Source organism: Lampetra planeri, chromosome 60, assembly GCF_965212315.1.
Source record: "Lampetra planeri chromosome 60, kcLamPlan1.2.h2, whole genome shotgun sequence".
NCBI lineage: Eukaryota > Metazoa > Chordata > Hyperoartia > Petromyzontiformes > Petromyzontidae > Lampetra > Lampetra planeri.
In genome coordinates this window covers 69886-88590 of record NC_136166.1, presented here as the reverse complement: position 1 = coordinate 88590, position 18705 = coordinate 69886, and the positions used below count along the sequence as shown (strand labels likewise).

The window sequence follows — 18705 nt, the reverse complement described above, 5'->3', positions numbered from 1 at the left end:
GTGGTTGGTGTTGAGGTTGTGGGTTGGTGTTGTGAGTTAGTGTTGAGCCTGTGAGTTTATGTCGTAGGTTGTTGTAGGTTCCCGTTGAGGCTGTGAGTTCGTTGTATCACCCGGCGATGTTGAGTGACATTGGCGTGTCCCGTGTTTCCCCCAGGCTACTGATGGGCACCACGAACCTCTTTGCGTTTGAGGTGCATCACGGGAAGGTGACGGTCCGCGAAGGCATAGGCGTCACCCACCTTACTCCGGTAACGCCTACATTGTGTGAGATTATCAAACGAACGAATCGCGTGGCCGCGTGGCCGCGTGCGTGGCTTCCGGGGTCAGACTCACCGGCACCGTTGAGATCCGGCGATCGAACCACCGGCGTCTCGGCTGAGTCCGACGACGGCGGCTGAGTAGCCGCGCAGCGACGGACGCAAATTCGCGGTGGCTTCGCCACGGCGCTTGCGCCAGGCTAGGTGCACCTCGTGAACTGTCGAAGGCTCCCACCCAGCCGCGTGGTGCCCAGCCACGACACCCTCTCTAGCGCCATGGCGGGCCTTCCTAGGTTGCGCACACGCTCGCTAACGGCACTTGCCCCTACGATTGCCTGTCGGGGGGATCTTTGTCTTTGTTGTGTGTGCGCATGTGCGTAGCAGTTAGCTGCGCTGTGCTACGGACCATGCCATCCGAGTTCGATTCCCGCTCACGGAACCCGTCCTGGGCCTTTCCCCTAGGTCGACTCGGCCTCAAATGAGTACCTGTTGCGGTGTGTAGTTAACATCGCCACGAGGGAGACAAAGGCAGCCGGGCGTGGTGCCGGCCATCCAGGTCGTGCCGGCCTTCACAGTTGCTACTCGATTGGAACCTCATTTGCCAGTAAAAAATATGATAATTGTTTTTTTTACCCTTCTATCTGGCAACAAAACTGACACCTTTTTTACAAGGAGTCATGTTTGCATAGGCCACAATACCTGCAGTCGTAATGCAAACAAAAAACATAACTCTGATGATGTGCATACAAACAAAAACGAAAAAACATAACTCTGATGATGTGCATACATCATCAGAGTTATGTTTTTTGTTTGCATTATGACTGCAGGTATTGTGGCCTATGCAAACATGACTCCTTGTAAAAAAGGTGACAGTTTTGTTGCCAGATAGAAGGGTAAAAAAACAATTATCAGGTGCTACTCGCTCACAGCACTTGCCCCAACAGTCTGTTAAAGCTACGCGGTGGGGGGGGATTTTTGTCTTTGTGCGTGCCAGGCGAGTCTGCGAGCGTTGCTGGGCGACGTGTGTGCGTTCGGCGAGGTGACTCTAAGGCTCCAGGCCTTCGTCGAAGACACGACGCGGCCGGCCAGCGACGAGGTGAGGACGGCGGGGGACACGCGGTGACCCCCGTAGCGGGCGAGCGTTTGGCGTGCGTCGGTGGCGCTGGGCGAGGTGGTGTTCTCCGCCTAGCCTCGGCGTAGCTGCGTGTACACGCACGGCTCGCCTTGGTAGTCCCCGGCCTGGGGGTACGCGGGCTACTGGGGGTACGTGGCAATGTTCCAGGGGGTGCGCGAGGCGATTTGTAAAACGCGTGAAATGACATCGTACGTGGGAGGCGTTGGCGAATGACCGCGCTGTATGAATCTCCGTCACGCTCCGTCACCCTCGGTCGCACTCTCCCTAACGCTCCGTCACGCTCCGTCACGCTCCGTCACGCTCCGTCACGCTCCGTCACGCTCCGTCACGCTCCGTCACGCTCCGTCACGCTTCGTCACACTCCGTCACGTTCCGTCGCGCTCTCCCTAACGCTCCGTCACGCTCCGTCACGCTCCGTCACGCTCCGTCACGCTCTCCCTAACGCTCCGTCACGCTCCGTCATGCCCCGTCACGTGGTCACGGCTGGCAGGCTCCGCCGTGCCGCACGCTGCAGGCGTTCGCCTTCTCCCTCGCCGAGTACCTCGGAGCCTTCCGTCGAGAGCTCACCGACGTGGAGCGGCGCGCCATGCGGCAGGGTGAGTTACACGCACCTCACCGCGGGGCGCCGGTAGGCCTCGGCAAGGTAAGGTAGTTTACCCTTTTGACCGCATCACCCAGACACACAGCAGCACGTGTGACGCCGCGTGACGCCCCGGCGTGTCCGCGCATGTCCCAGAGGGCCTGGCGCTCACGCTGTCCGCGCTGCTGGAGGAGCTGCGCTCGCGACGCTCCGGGCTGCTGCAGCTGAGACGCGCACTGGACGAGGGCATCGCACCGCACGGGGGGTCCAGCGGGGGGTCGAGCGGGGGGTCGAGCGGGGGGTCGAGCGGGGGGTCGAGCGGGGGGTCGTCCGCTGCCGCCGTCCTCTGCCCCGCGCCCCCCGCTCACGTGCGCGCGGCCCGGCTCATCAACGCGCTGCACCGTGCGGCGGTGGAGCATCACAACACGGGGCACGCCACGCACACGGTAACAACAACAACGACACGGGACATGCCACGCACACGGTAACAACAACAACAACACGGGGCACGCCACGCACACGGTAACAACATCAACAACGACAACACGGGGCACGCCACGCACACGGTAACAACAACAACGACACGGGACACGCCACGCATACGGTAACAACAACAACAACACGGGGCACGCCACGCACACGGTAACAACAACAACAACACGGGGCACGCCACGCACACGGTAACAACATCAACAACAACAACACGGGGCACGCCACGCACACGGTAACAACAACAACGACACGGGACACGCCACGCAAACGGTAACAACAACAACACGGGACACGCCACGCATCACAGAGACGCAATGCGTCTCTGTGATGCCTGTATGTTGTGCGTGGCGTCTGTGTGATGCGCGTCGTGCGTGCTTGCGTGGTGTCTGCGCGTGCTTCTGTGGTGTCTGTGATGCGTGTCTATGTTGTGCGTGGTGTCTGTGTGGTGCGTGTCTATGTTGTGCGTGGTGTCTGTGTGGTGCGTGTCTGTGTGATGCGTGTCTGTGTGTCTGCGTGCTTGCGTGGTGTCTGTGTGATGCGTGTCTATGTTGTGCGTGGTGTCTGTGTGGTGCGTGTCTATGTGATGCGTGTCTGTGTGTCTGCGTGCTTGCGTGGTGTCTGTGTGATGCGTGTCTATGTTGTGCGTGGTGTCTGTGTGGTGCGTGTCTGTGTGGTGCGTGTCTGTGTGGTGCGTGTCTGTGTGTCTGCGTGCTTGCGTGGTGTCTGCGCGTGCTTCTGTGGTGTCTGTGTGATGCGTGTCTATGTTGTGCGTGGTGTCTGTGTGGTGCGTGTCTGTGTGGTGCGTGTCTGTGTGTCTGCGTGCTTGCGTGGTGTCTGCGCGTGCTTCTGTGGTGTCTGTGATGCGTGTTTATGTTGTGCGTGGTGTCTGTGTGGTGCGTGTCTGTGTGGTGCGTGTCTGTGTGGTGCGTGTCTGTGTGTCTGCGTGCTTGCGTGGTGTCTGCGCGTGCAGGCCCAGCTGCTGCTCACTCTGTTTGTGAGCTCCCTGCGGCCGTCCCTGGAGATGGCCGGTGAGTGCGTGACCCTCGGCCACCTCCACGACCCCGCCGGGGAATTCATCCTGGAGAGGTGAGCGACCCGCCCCATAGACGACACTTTTATATATTTAAAGACCTCTATTGTGGATGATGTTAAACTGACGTAGCAGTAGGTTTTCGCGACCAATGTCATCCATAACGCAGGTTTATTTTTTGGGTTGGATCGCGTGAATATGAACGTGTGGTTAAGCACCGCCACCACCCGACACAGCCGATCGGTAAGGTTTGTCACGTGAACATAACGGGCAGCTCAACCGCTATTGGATACCCATTGTAATTGATATGCATTCATGAATCCCCCTTAGCAAGCGAAGGGCTCGCAAGTGACGCCATCACGTCAGAGGTCGCAAACGGGTTTTGATTCCTTACCCGTACTCGTACCCGGCCGCACCAGGGTCGCAAACGGTTACCCGTACCCGTACCCGGCTTGAAGAGAGGAGCGGAATGAGGTTAAGGAGGAGGACTACTTAATGTACAGGGGCAGTGTTGAGTTTGTGGACAGTGTTGAGTCTATGGGCTGTGTTGAGTCTGTGGCAGTGTTGAGTCTGTGGGCAGTGTTGAGTTTGTGGGTAGTGTTGAGTCTGTGGGCAGTGTTGAGTCTGTGGGCAGTGTTGAGTTTGTGGGTAGTGTTGAGTCTGTGGGCAATGTTGAGTCTGTGGGCAGTGTTGAGTCTATGGGTAACAGTGCTGCTCAATGCGCAAGGGAAGTTGATTCAAGTGGAGGGGTGCAAGGAGGGAGAAGCACCGGGAACGGCATTGGGCACAGGCAGACGTAGGACGAGAGGGCGGGCGCGTGTTGGCGATGCGCCGTTTATGGAAACCGGCTGCGACGCGCGTTCACGTGACGGTTGACCAGTCCTGCGTCGCCATCTCGCCCTGCGTGTGTGAACGCGCCCGCCCGCCTTCCGCGACTCGCGCAGAAACCGCGCGGTCTGCGAGGAGCACGAGGACTTCTGGCAGAAGGCGTTCACGCTGCGCCACTTCCCGCGGGACGGGGGCCGCCGGTCGGCAGACGGGGGGGTCGGAGCAGGAGACGGAGTTCCCTTCCTCACCCCCATCCTGGACAAGCTGCTGCTCGTTGGGAAGTCCTGCGCCCTGCTGCTGAGCCTGCAGGGAGAGCAAACCGCCAACGTCCCCGCTTCGCCGGACCGTGGGGGTACGGCCTTCACGCAGTAGCCCAGTTGGGCCTTAGCTGGTAAATAAAAAAAGAAGAAAGTTTTGACAGAGACGGTGCGGTTGGGTTGATCCCGTGTCCGTTTCTCCCCCCCCCCCCGCCTCTCTCTGTCCGTCACCAGAGCTGGGCAGCCGGAGTCTCTACGACCTCTTCGTGCGTTCTCTCCTCGCGCACCTCGGGGACGGCCACCGCCTCCCCGTGCCGCCGGCGACGCCGACGCCGACGACGACGACGACGCCGCAGCCATCGGCCTCCGTCGCCCTCCCCGTGAACGACGCCGGCACCGGCGCAGAGCGCAGCTCGGCGAGCCGCGGGGGGACCGCGGCCGCGCTGGTGGTGGATGGAGGGGGCGGCAGGGGCGGCGGCGGGGTGAGGCACGTTCTGCACGAGGTGCAGGAGGCCGTAGGGAGGCACCTGCTGGAGCCCGCTACCCACGATCCTCTACTGGCGTACAACTTCTCAAGGTGCGTCGGGCGCACAACTCTTCACCACTGGCACTGCCACCTCTCCTGATTTTCCCTCTTTGTCAAGGTAGCCGGTGAATCGGCAGATTCCGGCGTGGTGGGGTGTAGCGTGGGTTCTCCCACCTCGAGCGAAGACGCGCCGGCTTTGCGTGGAAAGAGTAGGCCAAATGACCCAGTGGCAGGGCTCACTAGAGCTCGCTCGCATGGTGAGTTGAGACCTGGAGGGCGTGAGCGGACGCGCCCGCCCGCCCGCCCGCCGTGCAGGGGGAAGGACAACGAACTTTGATATTCTTTTCACTCCTATCGTGTCTTTGTATTGTTTGTTGTTGTTTGTTGTTGTAACATCCTGACCCCGTGCCCCGACTGGACATCTGCGACAAAACAGCTTCACAGCTCATCGGATTCCTCCAGTATAGATACACATTCTGATAAAGCCTCCCTCTCTCTATCCCTCCTCCCCGACTCCCAGGCTGTACTTTGATCTGACGCCGTCGGTGGCGAGCGACGTGCGGGGGGAGGGGGGCCCGGACCCCGCCGGAGGAGGGGGGGGCCGTGCTGGGATGGGGGTGCCCGGGGGGGAGACGGGCCCCGCCACTCGGAGGGCCGGTGACGCACCCCTCGAACAGATGCTCAGCGATTCCCTGTACCCGCACGTGCAGCGGCAGTACCTGCTCGTGTGCGGGCAGCTCATGGCCATGCTCAAGGAGCGGCACGGGTGTGGAACTCGCGCACGCACCGTCACACACTCACAGTCACACACGCACAGTCACACACACACAGTCACACACACAGTCACACACACAGTCACACACAGTCACACACACACAGTCACGCACACACAGTCACACACGCACAGTCACACACACACACAGTCACGCACGCACAGTCACACACACAGTCACACACACACACAGTCACACACACAGTCACACACACACACAGTCACACACACACACACAGTCACACACACACACACAGTCACACACACACACAGTCACACACACACAGTTACACACACACGAGGAGTCATGTTTACATAGACCACAATACCTGCAGTCATAATGCAAACAAAAAACATAACTCTGATAATGTATGCACTGTCCTTGAAGTTGATTGGTCCAAAAAAAGGTGTCAGTTTTGTTGCCAGATAGAAGGGTAAAAAAAACAATTATCATATTTTTACTGGCAAATGAGGTTCCAATGGTGTAAATGCTTCACCCCGAGCTCTCATAATCTGATGGTGCATTGCCTTTGAGTTTTGCGCCTTTTGGCGTCATCTGGTCCAACCCATGTGAGACTAGGCTCCAAGGAAAGCTGTCTCGAGTGTGGACCAATCAACTTCAAGGACAGTGCATACATTATCAGAGTTATGTTTTTTGTTTGCATTATGACTGCAGGTATTGTGGTCTATGTAAACATGACTCCTTGTAAAAAAAGGTGTCAGTTTTGTTGCCAGATAGAAGGGTAAAAAACCAATTATCATATTTTTACTGGCAAATGAGGTTCCAATGGTGTAGATTGGCGACCTCGCATCGTGTGCACCGGGGATGGGGACACCATCGGCGAGCAGTGGGACTGACCGCCGATGCCGCCGTTGCCGCCGCAGGATGATGGATTGCCTGCAGGCGATGCGCAGCTTCTTCCTGCTGGAGGCCGGGGACGCCATGCGGGATTTCTGCGCGCCGGTGTTTGAGCGAGCGAGGCGACGCGAGTGCTGGCGGGACGTCTCCTTCCTCAACACGGCGCTGCAGGAGGCGCTGCGCCACCACGCGCACGCGCGCAGGTGCGCTCGGCCTGAAACTCAACTAAAACTGTTTTATATTGTATTGGTTCTTTCGGTAAAGTCACGTAGAAGGGAAATAATAAAATAATAAAAATTCAACATTATACAATAATATTATATTTTATTTTATTATGTTTTCTTTTTTTTCTTTCGGTAAAGTCACGTAGAAGGGAAATAATAAAAATAAAACATTATAAAATAATTCTCACGACGTTTCGGCCACAACGCAAGCAGCCGTCCTCAGGTGAAGAACAGGTCTGTCGGAAAGACAGCGTCTGAATGAACTGAGGACGGTTGCTTGCGTTGTGGCCGAAACGTCGTGAGAATTGTATTTTATTATGTTTTATTTTTATTATTTTATTATTTCCCTTCTACGTGACTTTTCCGAAAGAACCAAGAAGATGAATCCCTGCAGTCACGAAAGCTTTAAATCGAAAAATGTTTTATATTTTTTGCATTTTTTTTATTATTATGATCAACTTTTATGTTTTTCGCATTTGTATCATTGTTATTTTTCTTGTAATAATTTCGCAAGTTCTTTTCTATTTTTTATTTTCTAATCTTAATTTTGTGTTACTTTATTATTACTATTTATTTTGTACAAAGACTCCACTACTTGAATATTAGACTTGCGAACTTTCAGAGATATGACCCTATCCGTATGTCCAGTTGCATCTACATCTACATCTACAGAACGTGAAGAACCAGTGGCATCTACATCTACAGAACGTGAAGAGCCAGTGGCATCTACATCTACAGAACGTGAAGAACCAGTGGCATCTACATCTGCAGAACGTGAAGAACCAGTGGCATCTACATCTACAGAACGTGAAGAGCCAGTGGCATCTACATCTGTAGAACGTGAAGAGCCAGTGGCATCTACATCTGCAGAACGTGAAGAACCAGTGGCATCTACATATGTAGAACGTGAAGAGCCAGTGGCATCTACATCTGCAGAACGTGAAGAACCAGTGGCATCTACATCTGCAGAACGTGAAGAGCCAGTGGCATCTACATCTGTAGAATGTGAAGAACCAGTGGCATTTGCATCTGCAGAACGTGAAGAACCAAGTGGCATCTACATCTGCAGAATGTGAAGAACCAGTGGCATCTACATCTGCAGAACGTGAAGAACCAGTGGCATCTACATCTACAGAACGTGAAGAACCAGTGGCATCTACATCTACAGAACGTGAAGAACCAAGTGGCATCTACATATAGAGGATACTACACAACTTTTAAAACCATTCCCCGTGTTTAGTGAACACGCCGTATAACATATTTGGAATCGACAGAAGTAGTTGTTGAACTTATGAACAAATCGACTTATGAACAGTACCTGTGGAACCTAACTAGTTCGTCAGTAGAGGAGTCCCTGTATATATATTTTTTAACCAGGTTAAGGCCCATTGAGCTTTGTTGTTATTTTTTCCCCGAAGCGACCTGGTCACAAATGATAGCTCAACGAAGTGGCTTACAATCGCGTGGACATTTGTTGCGGCAACGTAATCTAAACGTGTGACGTCGATTCTAAATGTGGTGGGGAAACTGGAGGGACCTGGAGAAAAATACACGTGACCACGGGGAGAGAGAGCGACACAAACTCCAAATCTACAGTAGGAATCGTCGGGGTCAGGATCGAACCCACGACCTCCTGTAGACCAGGCGAGGGAGTTAACATCTCACCACGGAGGGAGAGAGACACGCAAACTCCAAATATACAGCAGCAGGCATCGTCGGGGTCGGGATCGAACCCATGACTTCCTGTATACTAGGCGAGGTAGTGAACATCTCCTAACCACCAACGAAGTGGCTTATCACGCAGAAATATATCGCAGCCAAATACTCTTAAACGCGTGATGTTGAGTCTAAACGTGGAGGTAAAAAACCGGGAGGACCCGGAGAAAAATTCCACGCAACCACGGGGAGAGAGAGAGAGAGACACGCAAACTCCAAATATACAGCAGCAGGCGGCGTCAGGATCGGTATGGAACCTGCGAGCCTCCTGCATGCCAGGCGAGGTAGTTAACATCTGCTGGTCATCGCGGCGCCCCAACGGGCCGGTGACACGGGACGCGAGCACGGAGCCAGCACGGATGAACCGACCAGCGGGTTCTGGGCCAACAAGCGTGGCGTCTTTTAAGACAAGAGCCATTTGTCTCGGGGCGGCGGTGTTTCACGACTACGACGAACGGACGATCGCTCGCCAACGGCGCTCGCCCACCGTGCCAAGGCCCACCGTGCCAGCTCTGTCTGACAACTCTGCCAAAAATCGCCCGATGATGCTGGACGTAGTTTCCAGCGAAACGTCGTACTCAAATTGTAAATGTTGTGGGTTTACTCTCCAACGCGCGACCGGTGGGTTGGCTGAACTAGTAACGAATTGGTACGTTCTGTTTACGTGACAAACCTTACTAAGTGGCTGCGCCGGGTGATGGCGGGTTTAACGACACATTTATATATTCACGCGATGTAACCCGAACAAAAACCTCTTGTGGACCGTTTACTGCAGGCTGACTGTGGAGCTCGAGGAGGTTTCTGCCGAAGGTCAGCCTCAGCCAATAAACACGCTCGACGGCCTGACCCTGCACTACGAGGTGGGTCAAGGGCCTTCAGCCGTGTTGCTGTACGTCTCCTCCTGTGTGGTCCAGGCACCCGAGGCTGGCCTGCCCGCTGCTCGAATATCTGGACCATTTCCTAGGCCCGCCGTGGGCCTTAAATGAGTCCCTGGTGCCGTGTGGAAACGTCAGCATTGGGGAGACAAAGCCGGCCGGGCGTGGTGCTGGCCACCCTCCACCTCGTGTGTCGTGCCGGCCTTCATAAGCGCTGTTGCTCACTAACAGCACTTGCCTCAACAGTCTGTTTAGGCTATACGGGGGGGGGGGGGGCGGGGTATCTTTGTCTTTATGTGCGTGTGTGCGTGCGTGTGTGCGATGCAGGCCCCGTGGCCGGTCAGCCTGGTGCTGAGCCCCCCAGCGGAGGCCGTTTACCGCCAGGTGTTCACCCTCCTGCTGCAGATCAAGTGGGTGAAGCACAGCCTGGACACGCTGCGCTTCCAAGGTACGGCGCCAGGGGGGCCGCTGCATTTGGGCCCGCAGGCTAGCGGACTAGCAGGCTAGCAGGCCAGGGAGGCTGGCAGGCCAGGGAGGCTGGCAGACCAAGGTCTGGGCAAATCAATCGGCACATTTGCCCTCGTGACAACTCGATTTAATCGGCTCTGTCGCCGGGTGGTGGAGTGTTCTGGTAACAGGACAATGACATCACACCTACACGGCGCCATCTAGCCAACAAGGGAGACTACGAATCGCGCACTCGCAGAGGTTTATCGAACTGTTCAAGAGACCGTTTACTCACGGCCAACGTCAGCAACGAGCAATACCGGAGCCAGTCTCGGTGTCCCCCCCCCCCCCCCCCCGCTCCTCGCCGCTCCCCAACAACTTCACCGGTGTAATGAATTACGGTCAAACAACCCCCGATCAGATCCGGTGGCATTTAGACCGCTCATTAAATTGAAATCCGAAACATGTATTACTTATTTATATGTAGTCACTTGCTTACCGTTTTCTGTATTTTGCACTCCTCTCGTTAGTTTTCGTCTTGTTTGACGCGTCGGCTTTCGCGGCCAATATTACTCGCGATGGAGGTTTTTGGGTTAGATCGCGCAATTTTAAATGTGTCGGTAACCCGCCCACCACCCAACACAGCCAACCGGTAAGGTTTGTCGCGTAGACAAAACGCACCAATCAGTTACTGCTTCAGCCCCACCGGTTGTGTGCTGGAGAGTAAATCCACAACATTTACAATTTGAGTATCCGTGACGTTTCACCGGTAATTAGCAGCAGCAGCAGCAGCAGCGTCGGGCGATTTTGCCAGAATTGTGACGTTGATCCACTTGCTTCCCATCTTCAATAGAAGAGCAGACGTCGTCACTCCAAAGCTTTATTTTTCGTATTTGTGCTGTTGTCACTTTCTGACCCCGTGTGCCCCTGCTGGACATCTGTGAAGAAAAGAGCTTCGTAGCTCATCGGATTCTTCCTCGAGTCCAAACACAGATTCCTATGATTGTGATTCTGAAATCAGTCGATATTCTGACACTGGCGAACGGGTCCCGTAGGTTTCGATTTAAAGCTTTCGTGACTGCAGGGATTCATCTTCTTGGTTCTTCACCTGAGGACGGCTGCTTGCGTTGTGGCCGAAACGTCGTGAGAAATATTTTATTATGTTTTATTTTTATTATTTTATTTTTTCCCTTCTACGTGACTTTACCGAAAGAACCAAGAAGATGGGTCCCGTAGGGTCGCTGCCGGTTGCTGTAGTCGTCACCGCTGCTGCTGCTGTTGTTGTTGCTCACGGACGCAGCGTTCCCGCGCGGTGAAGACGACGCGCAGGACGGTAACGACGCGGTCCCCGGCGGGCGGCAGGGGCCGGAGCGCAGCAGCAGCAGCAGGAGCAGGAGCAGCAGCAGCAGCAGCAGCAGCAGGAGGCGAGGCCTTGGCCGGCCGTGCCCGCTCGCCCACCGCATGTTCCTGCTGCGCGTCAAGTTCATGCACTTTGTGAACAGCCTGCACACCTACGTGCTCACCCGGGTAACGTGCGGCCCCGTAGGGTCGCGCACGCACGCCTGCTTGGCATATGCACGCAGACGGGAGATGCGGACACACGCACTCAGAGACACGTGCGTGAACACCACAATCAGAAGCTTGATTTTTTAACAGAATCTGAAGCTTGATTTAGGCCGGTGTAATCCGGTGAGCTACGAGGCTTACTAACTATCCAACTATTTTTTTTATTTTACCAGGTAAGGTCCACTGATCTGTACACATATCTTTCAGAAGCGACCTGGCTACCACAAATGATAGCTCAACAAAGCGGCTTCCTTATCGTGTCGAAATGTAAAGCAGCAGCACAAACACTCTTAAGCCCTTTATCACAGATGTCTAGTAAGGGCAGGGTCAACAAGTTACAACACACAATATAAGAAATACACACACACACACAAAGACAAAGCTCCCCCCCGTATAGCCTCATAACACTGTTGGGCCAAGTGCTGTTTGCGAGTCGCACCTTTGAACTCAAAAACCAAAGCGTATGGATCCTTGCAGTCACGAAAACTTCACATCTAGAATCGGCTTAACTCAGCTTTCTTATTAACCAGCTCAACTTCCGCCATCCACCCCCTGCATCATAAAGCCTTAGTTTGAACTCCATGCCATGCCCACCTCCCAGCCCACACCCCGCCCCCACACTCACCCTGGCTCCCCCCCCCTCTCCCCCTCCCCCCGCAGCTATATGATCCCTCGTCACAGGCATCTCTTAGGCGTACTTAAGCGGTTGTTCTCTCGCTGTGTCTGTCCCCACCTGAAGATGGACGCTTGTGTTGCGCCCGAAACGTCGTGATTTAATTGACCGTAGCTGTTTTAATTTTAAATTTATTATATTTTTCGCCTAAGTGACTTTACCGAAAAAAACAAAGATGATGGATCCTTGCAGTCACGAAAACTTCAAATCTAGAACGCACCTATGAAGGCTGGCACGGCACGCACGGGGGGTCGTGGGGGGGGTTGGGTGGCTAGCACCTGAGTCTTGGAGACTCGTGAGGCTTTGCTGGGTGAACTAGCGGAACGATTATGATAATCATAATAAAAAGTTAAAGAGTGACGTGTCCTCGGATCCTGCAGAATCGATGCCGTGCAAATAGGGGTTTCTGTTTGGTGTTTGAGCATCGTCACACCCGCTTTATATTGCCAGAAAGGGTAAATTCCATTGTTTTTTCCCCTCGAATTCCCTCTCAGATCCTGCACAGCACGTGGCTGGAGTTCGGCCCGCGGCTCCACGGGGCCTACGACCTGGACGAGCTGCTGGCGGCGCACGGAGACTTCCTGGCGGCCATTCACGACCGCTGCCTGCTGCGCGACAGGGTGACGCACAAAGACAGAGACCCCCCCCCCCCCCCCCCCCCCCCCGTATAGCCTTCACAATTCTAGATTTGAAGCTTTCGTGACTGCAAGGATTCATACTCTTAGTTTACACGTGCACCTCGTGCTCTCTTTTAGCCCCGCCCCCCCCTCCCGATACGTTCCATTCATTGGCTACCACATTCTGATAAGTCCCCCCGCCCCTCTCCTCCCCCTTAACTTGTATTTAAGAACTTGCATCTTGGAATCCCTGCCCACTTGATACAGCAAACGGTCCCACCTGATGACGGAGACTTGTGTTGCCTCCGAAACGTCGTGATTTTATTATTATTTTATTTTTATTAATTTTAATTTAATTTTTTAGCCTTAACAAACCTGTTGGGGCAAGTGCTCTGAGCGAGGACGTACTAAGGCCGCCACGAGTTGGAGGGTGGCCAGCACCACACCCGGCCGGCTTTGTCTCCCCAATGCTGACGTTTCCACACGGCACCAGGGACTCGTTTGAGGCCCACGGCGGGCCTAGGAAATGGTTTAGATATGTGAGCAGCGGGCAGGCCAGCCTCGGGTGCCTGGACCACACGGGAGGAGACGCACAGCGACACGGCTGAAGGCCCTTGACCCACCTCGTAGTGCAGGGTTAGGCTGTTTAGACTTCACAGACTGTTGGGTCACGTGCTGTTTGGGAGCACTTGCGAAGGCCGACACGGCACACGAGGGGCGATGTTTACACATCGCACTAGGTACTCATTGAGGCTGAGTCGACCTAGGGGAGGCCCAGGACCGGTTCAGATAATCGTCACTGGTGTTTGCACGCTAACCGCTACACTACCGCTCCCCACACACACGCGCGTATACACATAGACACACACACAGTGTGTTCACGTACATTGTTAGTGCTTGCCTGGAGTGTCCCCAGGGCTGAATGTCAGTGCTTCGTGTGTGTGTGTTGCGAGCGCAGGTGAGCTACGTGAAGCAGGCCATCATGAAGGTGTGCAACCTGGCGCTGGTGTTTGCCGATCGCTGGCGAGCCGGCCCCGCCGCTCTGCGGTAACTCCCGCACCGTAGCGCTGCCCAAGCGGTGACGAGAGCGAGCGACCGTGCAGTACAACCTCACCGAGCACCACGCGTCACGTCTCTCTCGTACGACGATGACCTCCTTCGTTCGATCGATCGATGTAGATGCAGAGCTTGGCGACTACAATTTCACATTGGGGTGGTCAAGCCAGATAGCGGTGGCGGCAGGAGCAGCGAAGTAGTTGTCGTCATCATCGTCATCATCGCTGTGACGTCTCCTTCGTGTTTGTGGGTCGGGGCGTTGCGTCGTACGGTGTGTGCTGGATGACCACATTCGCATTTGATGATGACAACGATGACGATGACGACGATGATGACGCCGATGATGACGACGATGATGATGATGACGACGACGATGACGACGATGATGATGATGATGATGACGACGATGACGACGATGATGACGACGATGACGACGATGATGACGACGATGACGACGATGATGACGACGATGACGACGATGATGACGACGATGATGATGATGACGACGACGATGATGATGATGACGACGACGATGACGATTATGACGATGACGACGATGACGACGACGATGATGACGACGATGACCGGAACCTCGTCTCGCGCGAGTGCCCCCAGGCTGTGAAAATAATTTTCCCCGGACGCTCGCTCCGCTGGCTCCCTCCGCCCCAACCTCGCTCGCTCGCTTCTTTTTTTATGGATTTTTTATTCCTATCTCTTGAATAATTTATTTGTTTGAGTTGCGTCCGACTTGGCGTGAGCCTGGCTCAGCGGTCGGCGACCCTGCGGCTCCGTAGCGGCACGCGGCAGTCATTTACCGAGGGACCCGCCCTCTCGCATTCACCACCGAGCATCGGCGGCTCTTGAAATACTGAGTTGGGGTTTTTTTGTTTGTTAAGCTATATTCCGAATTCGAAAAAAAACCAACGGCCCTTCTTGTTACTTTGATTGCCGACCCCTGGGTTAAAGGGGCACCGGTCTATGGAGTGCATGGGGGTGGGGGAGCCTCACACGACTACTTTGGTGCGGTGCGTCGACATCGCCACAAAGGCGACCCCGGGCGTTGTGCCGGCCACCCACCCCCCTCGTGTGCCGCCCTTCATGAGGTGCTCCTCGCTAAAGGCACCTGCCCCAACAGTCTGTTGAAGCTATCGCTGGGTGTGTGTGTGTGTGCGTGCGTGCGTGTGTGTGTGCGTGTGTGTGTGCGTGTGTGTTTGTGTGTGTGTGCGTGAGTGTGTGTGTGCGTGAGTGTGTGTGTGCGTGTGTGTGTGCGTGTGTTTGTGTGTGTGTGCGTGTGTGTGCGTGTGTGTGCGTGCGTGTGTATGCGTGCATGTGTGTGCGTGTGGGCGTGCGTGTGCGTGAGCAGTGCGGACGTGCTTGCGCGTACGGAGGGAGACTTGAAGAGCTGCCACGTGTTCCTCGTCACGATCCTCAACAAAGCCGTGCGGCGCGGGAGCTTCCCACACCGTGAGAACGCACGCACCAACACGCCAACACGCACACACCAACACGCATGCACCAACACGCACACACCAACACGCACACACCAACACGCACGGCCCAACACGCACACAGCAACACCAACACACCAACACGCACACACCAACACGCCAACACGCACACAGCAACACCAACACACCAACACGCACACACCAACACGCACACAGCAACACCAACGCACCAACACGCACGCACCAACAGCAACACGCACCGACACGCACCTACACCAACGCACGCACCGACACGCACGTAAACACGCACACCAACCAAGACAACGATCCCCCGTGTTGGCCTGAACACACTGTGAAGGCCAGCACTGTGCCATCGGCATCACCAGGCGCTCGCTGCCCACACCACCTGCCCCCCCCCCGCCGTGCACCGTACAACGTAACGAAGGGGACCGTTGCCTCTCCGTCTTTGTGTCGGCAGTGGAATCCCTGGCCCTGGCCCTGGCCGCTGGGATGGAGCGCAAGTGACGCCAGGAGGAGGCCGCACAGCTCGCGCTCGCAAACAACGATCGCCCAACGCCAGCGGCCCGCGGTGCTCCCCAGTGCTCCCACCGACCGGCGTGGTGAAGTACGGTCAACGACCCGCGCGGCGGCGGTGGGGGGGGCGGGGGCCTCCCTTGTTATTCCCGGCCTAGTGGGAGCGACGCACGGGCTGCGTGGGTACTGCGCGATCGGTTCCTTGGCAGCAGTCGCGGTTCGCCCCCCCCCACCACCACCCATTGTTGCCCCCGCCCGGCAACCCCAGCAGCGTCTTCCTGCCCACACGGTCGCCCGGTTTTAACTGGCGGCGTAAATTCCACAATCCCCCCCCCCCCCTGTCCCGTTTACCTCCCACGCATTAGAACTTATTATTTTATGCGACGCCAAAGGTTACGATCGACGATGAGCGACGACGACGACAACGGGCGAAACCGGTTGGGGGGCAACCTGCTGTCCCGTCGTGCCCCTGGCGGTGGCCTCCTCCAAGGAGGGGCGCTCACGTGGCCCACCACCTCGTCTGGGTTGCCCACCGCTGGCCAAGCCGACCCCTGAACCGGATGTGAACCGGTGTCCCCGATCGCGAAACCCGGACGGGGACGCAAGCCGGTGTTTCTCACGGCACCGCCGAGGGCGTGGCGGTGGTGCGGTGCCTTCAGCTGCGGTGGTGCAGGGGCTGAGAAACCTCCTGTTCCCCTTAGCCCCTTGCCAAGCAGGAATTACAAACACACTTCGCTTCAACTCCGATCACGCTCGGAGGGCGTGCATATCCACTCTGCAGGCTTCACGTGCAAAGGGGTGACCGAGCGGCCGCTGGCAACCGAAACGCGGTGATGCCAGGTCAGATGCAGCGGTGTTCTCTCACTCTGTGCGCCGGTGGTAGTGGTGGTAGTAGTAGAAGTAGGAGATGCGTTCCGGGCGCAGGACACACAAAGCGAAACCGCACGGGGAGACGGCTGCCTGCTGAGTAGCGTACGCAGTACACACGCAGTACACACGCGGTACACACACACGGTACACACACACGGTACACACACACACAGTACACACACACAGTACACACACAGTACACACACACGGTACACACACGGTACACACACACACACGGTACACACAGTACACAGAGTACACACACAGTACACACAGTACACACACAGTACACACGCGGTACACACACGGTACACACACACAGTACACACACGGTACACACACAAAGTACACACTGTACACAATGTTGTCTCTGTGTGTGTATCTCTGTGTGTATCTCTGTGTGTAAAACAGCTGCTTGCCGAGTCGCGCACACACAGTACACACAATGTTGTCCCACGTCCGACCGCATAGCCGCATGCAGTGAATCCAAACCGCATGAAGCGAATTTTGGATAGCAGTAGGTCAGCAGCGTACAAGCAAAACCGCACAAACCGAACCCGCACAAAGCGGGGAAACCTGTATCTCCAGCCTCGAGTAATGGTGAGGAGTTGGATCTGTCCGCCACTTGAAATGCATGAGCAACTCAAAGTGCCTTTACGTCACTCCCCGTCTGAACAATTGCAATGCCGCTGTGCTGCAGTCGAGCCAAGGGGACTGCAGGGGGCAGCTGTTGCCTATCTATGCGGCACAAGCACTGGCCCACACGTGGGCATGGGTCAGAGGTCGCAAACGGGTTTTGATTCCTTACCCCTCGTACCCGTACCCGGCCGCACCAGGGTCGCAAACGGGTACCTGTACCCGTACGTACCCTACCCGTACCCGGCCGGGTACGGGTATCGGGTACCTGATTGCGACCTCTGGGATGAAGCCATGTTGCAGGCGCGGGTGGGTTGATTCTAGGAACTTGAATTGTGAGAAGAGACAAGACGTTGGGAAATGAGTGACAGTTACTCACCAGTGACTCACGGCCTACCTGGCTACCCGTACCCGGCCGCACCAGGGTCGCAAACGGGTACCCATACCTGGCTGGGTACGGGTAGCCGGGTATCGGGTAGGGTACGGGTATTGGGTACCCGGTTGCGACCTCTGGCATGGGTCTCCCCAGTGGGCATGGGTCTCCCCCAGTTGAAGTAATTTGGAAGTTCGCGTGTTTTTTTTTCCATGGAATTTGGACCGTGCGGCCGAGGCGTACGTTTGTTTTCGAGGGCCGATGGGAAGTTTGGCAGGCCACACGTGTTGCCGTGCAACGCTTGACATGACGACACGTGTCGGACGCGACCCATCGGCTGTGAGCTCACCCCACCACCTCTTCACCCCACCACCTCCTCACCCCACAACCTCCTCACCCCACCACTTCCTCACCCTCTCTGCCCTTCGTGCCTTTCACGTTGTAAAATGTGACGACGCTCAGTGGAGGATGTATCCGAGCAATAACTTCGATGCGCGTCGCGGACTTTTGTACGCGTGTGTTTGTGTGTGTTTATTTTTTACCAGAGCAGCAACGCATTAAATGTCTAATTTAAAGTGAACAGCGCGGTGTTGTTTTTAGCCGGGTCACGGCGGTGGCGGTGGTGGCGGTAGCGGTGAGGACGACGGTGGTGGTGGTGGCGGTGGGGACGAGGGTGGTGGTGGTGGTGGCGGTAGTGGTGGGGACGACGGTAGTTGTGGTGGCTGCTGCATGCGGTTGCGTGTAGTTATCCAGCACCGTATTTGATCATCTTGAACGCCTCCTGTTTATTCTTACTTTTTTTCTACCATTGTCTTGATACTGCCAAAATGGTCCCATAGATATAACTGCTCAGCCCAAGCCATTAATACTTTTAGATTTGCGGTGCCTCTTTGACGTTCTCCGGTCTGACACTGGTGAGACGAGGCCATGAAGT

General features: G+C 55.7%; 1 protein-coding gene across 1 annotated transcript in view; it reads left to right on the top strand.

Annotated features, from left to right (window-relative positions):
- The window catches only part of LOC144736289 (gamma-tubulin complex component 5-like), a 28247-nt gene extending 9901 nt beyond the window's left edge, over positions 1 to 18346 (top strand). Inside the window, exons 10-25 of the mRNA XM_078618938.1 lie at positions 155 to 248; positions 1252 to 1353; positions 1883 to 1988; positions 2129 to 2418; positions 3435 to 3550; positions 4439 to 4674; positions 4814 to 5156; positions 5626 to 5871; positions 6763 to 6939; positions 9452 to 9536; positions 9879 to 9999; positions 11299 to 11525; positions 12732 to 12857; positions 13813 to 13901; positions 15274 to 15374; positions 15837 to 18346. Coding sequence (XP_078475064.1) covers positions 155 to 248; positions 1252 to 1353; positions 1883 to 1988; positions 2129 to 2418; positions 3435 to 3550; positions 4439 to 4674; positions 4814 to 5156; positions 5626 to 5871; positions 6763 to 6939; positions 9452 to 9536; positions 9879 to 9999; positions 11299 to 11525; positions 12732 to 12857; positions 13813 to 13901; positions 15274 to 15374; positions 15837 to 15883 — 2506 coding nt within the window. The 3' untranslated portion in view covers positions 15884 to 18346. The remainder of the gene's footprint in view (positions 1 to 154; positions 249 to 1251; positions 1354 to 1882; positions 1989 to 2128; positions 2419 to 3434; positions 3551 to 4438; positions 4675 to 4813; positions 5157 to 5625; positions 5872 to 6762; positions 6940 to 9451; positions 9537 to 9878; positions 10000 to 11298; positions 11526 to 12731; positions 12858 to 13812; positions 13902 to 15273; positions 15375 to 15836) is intronic.
- Positions 18347 to 18705: the final 359 nt, after the last annotated feature.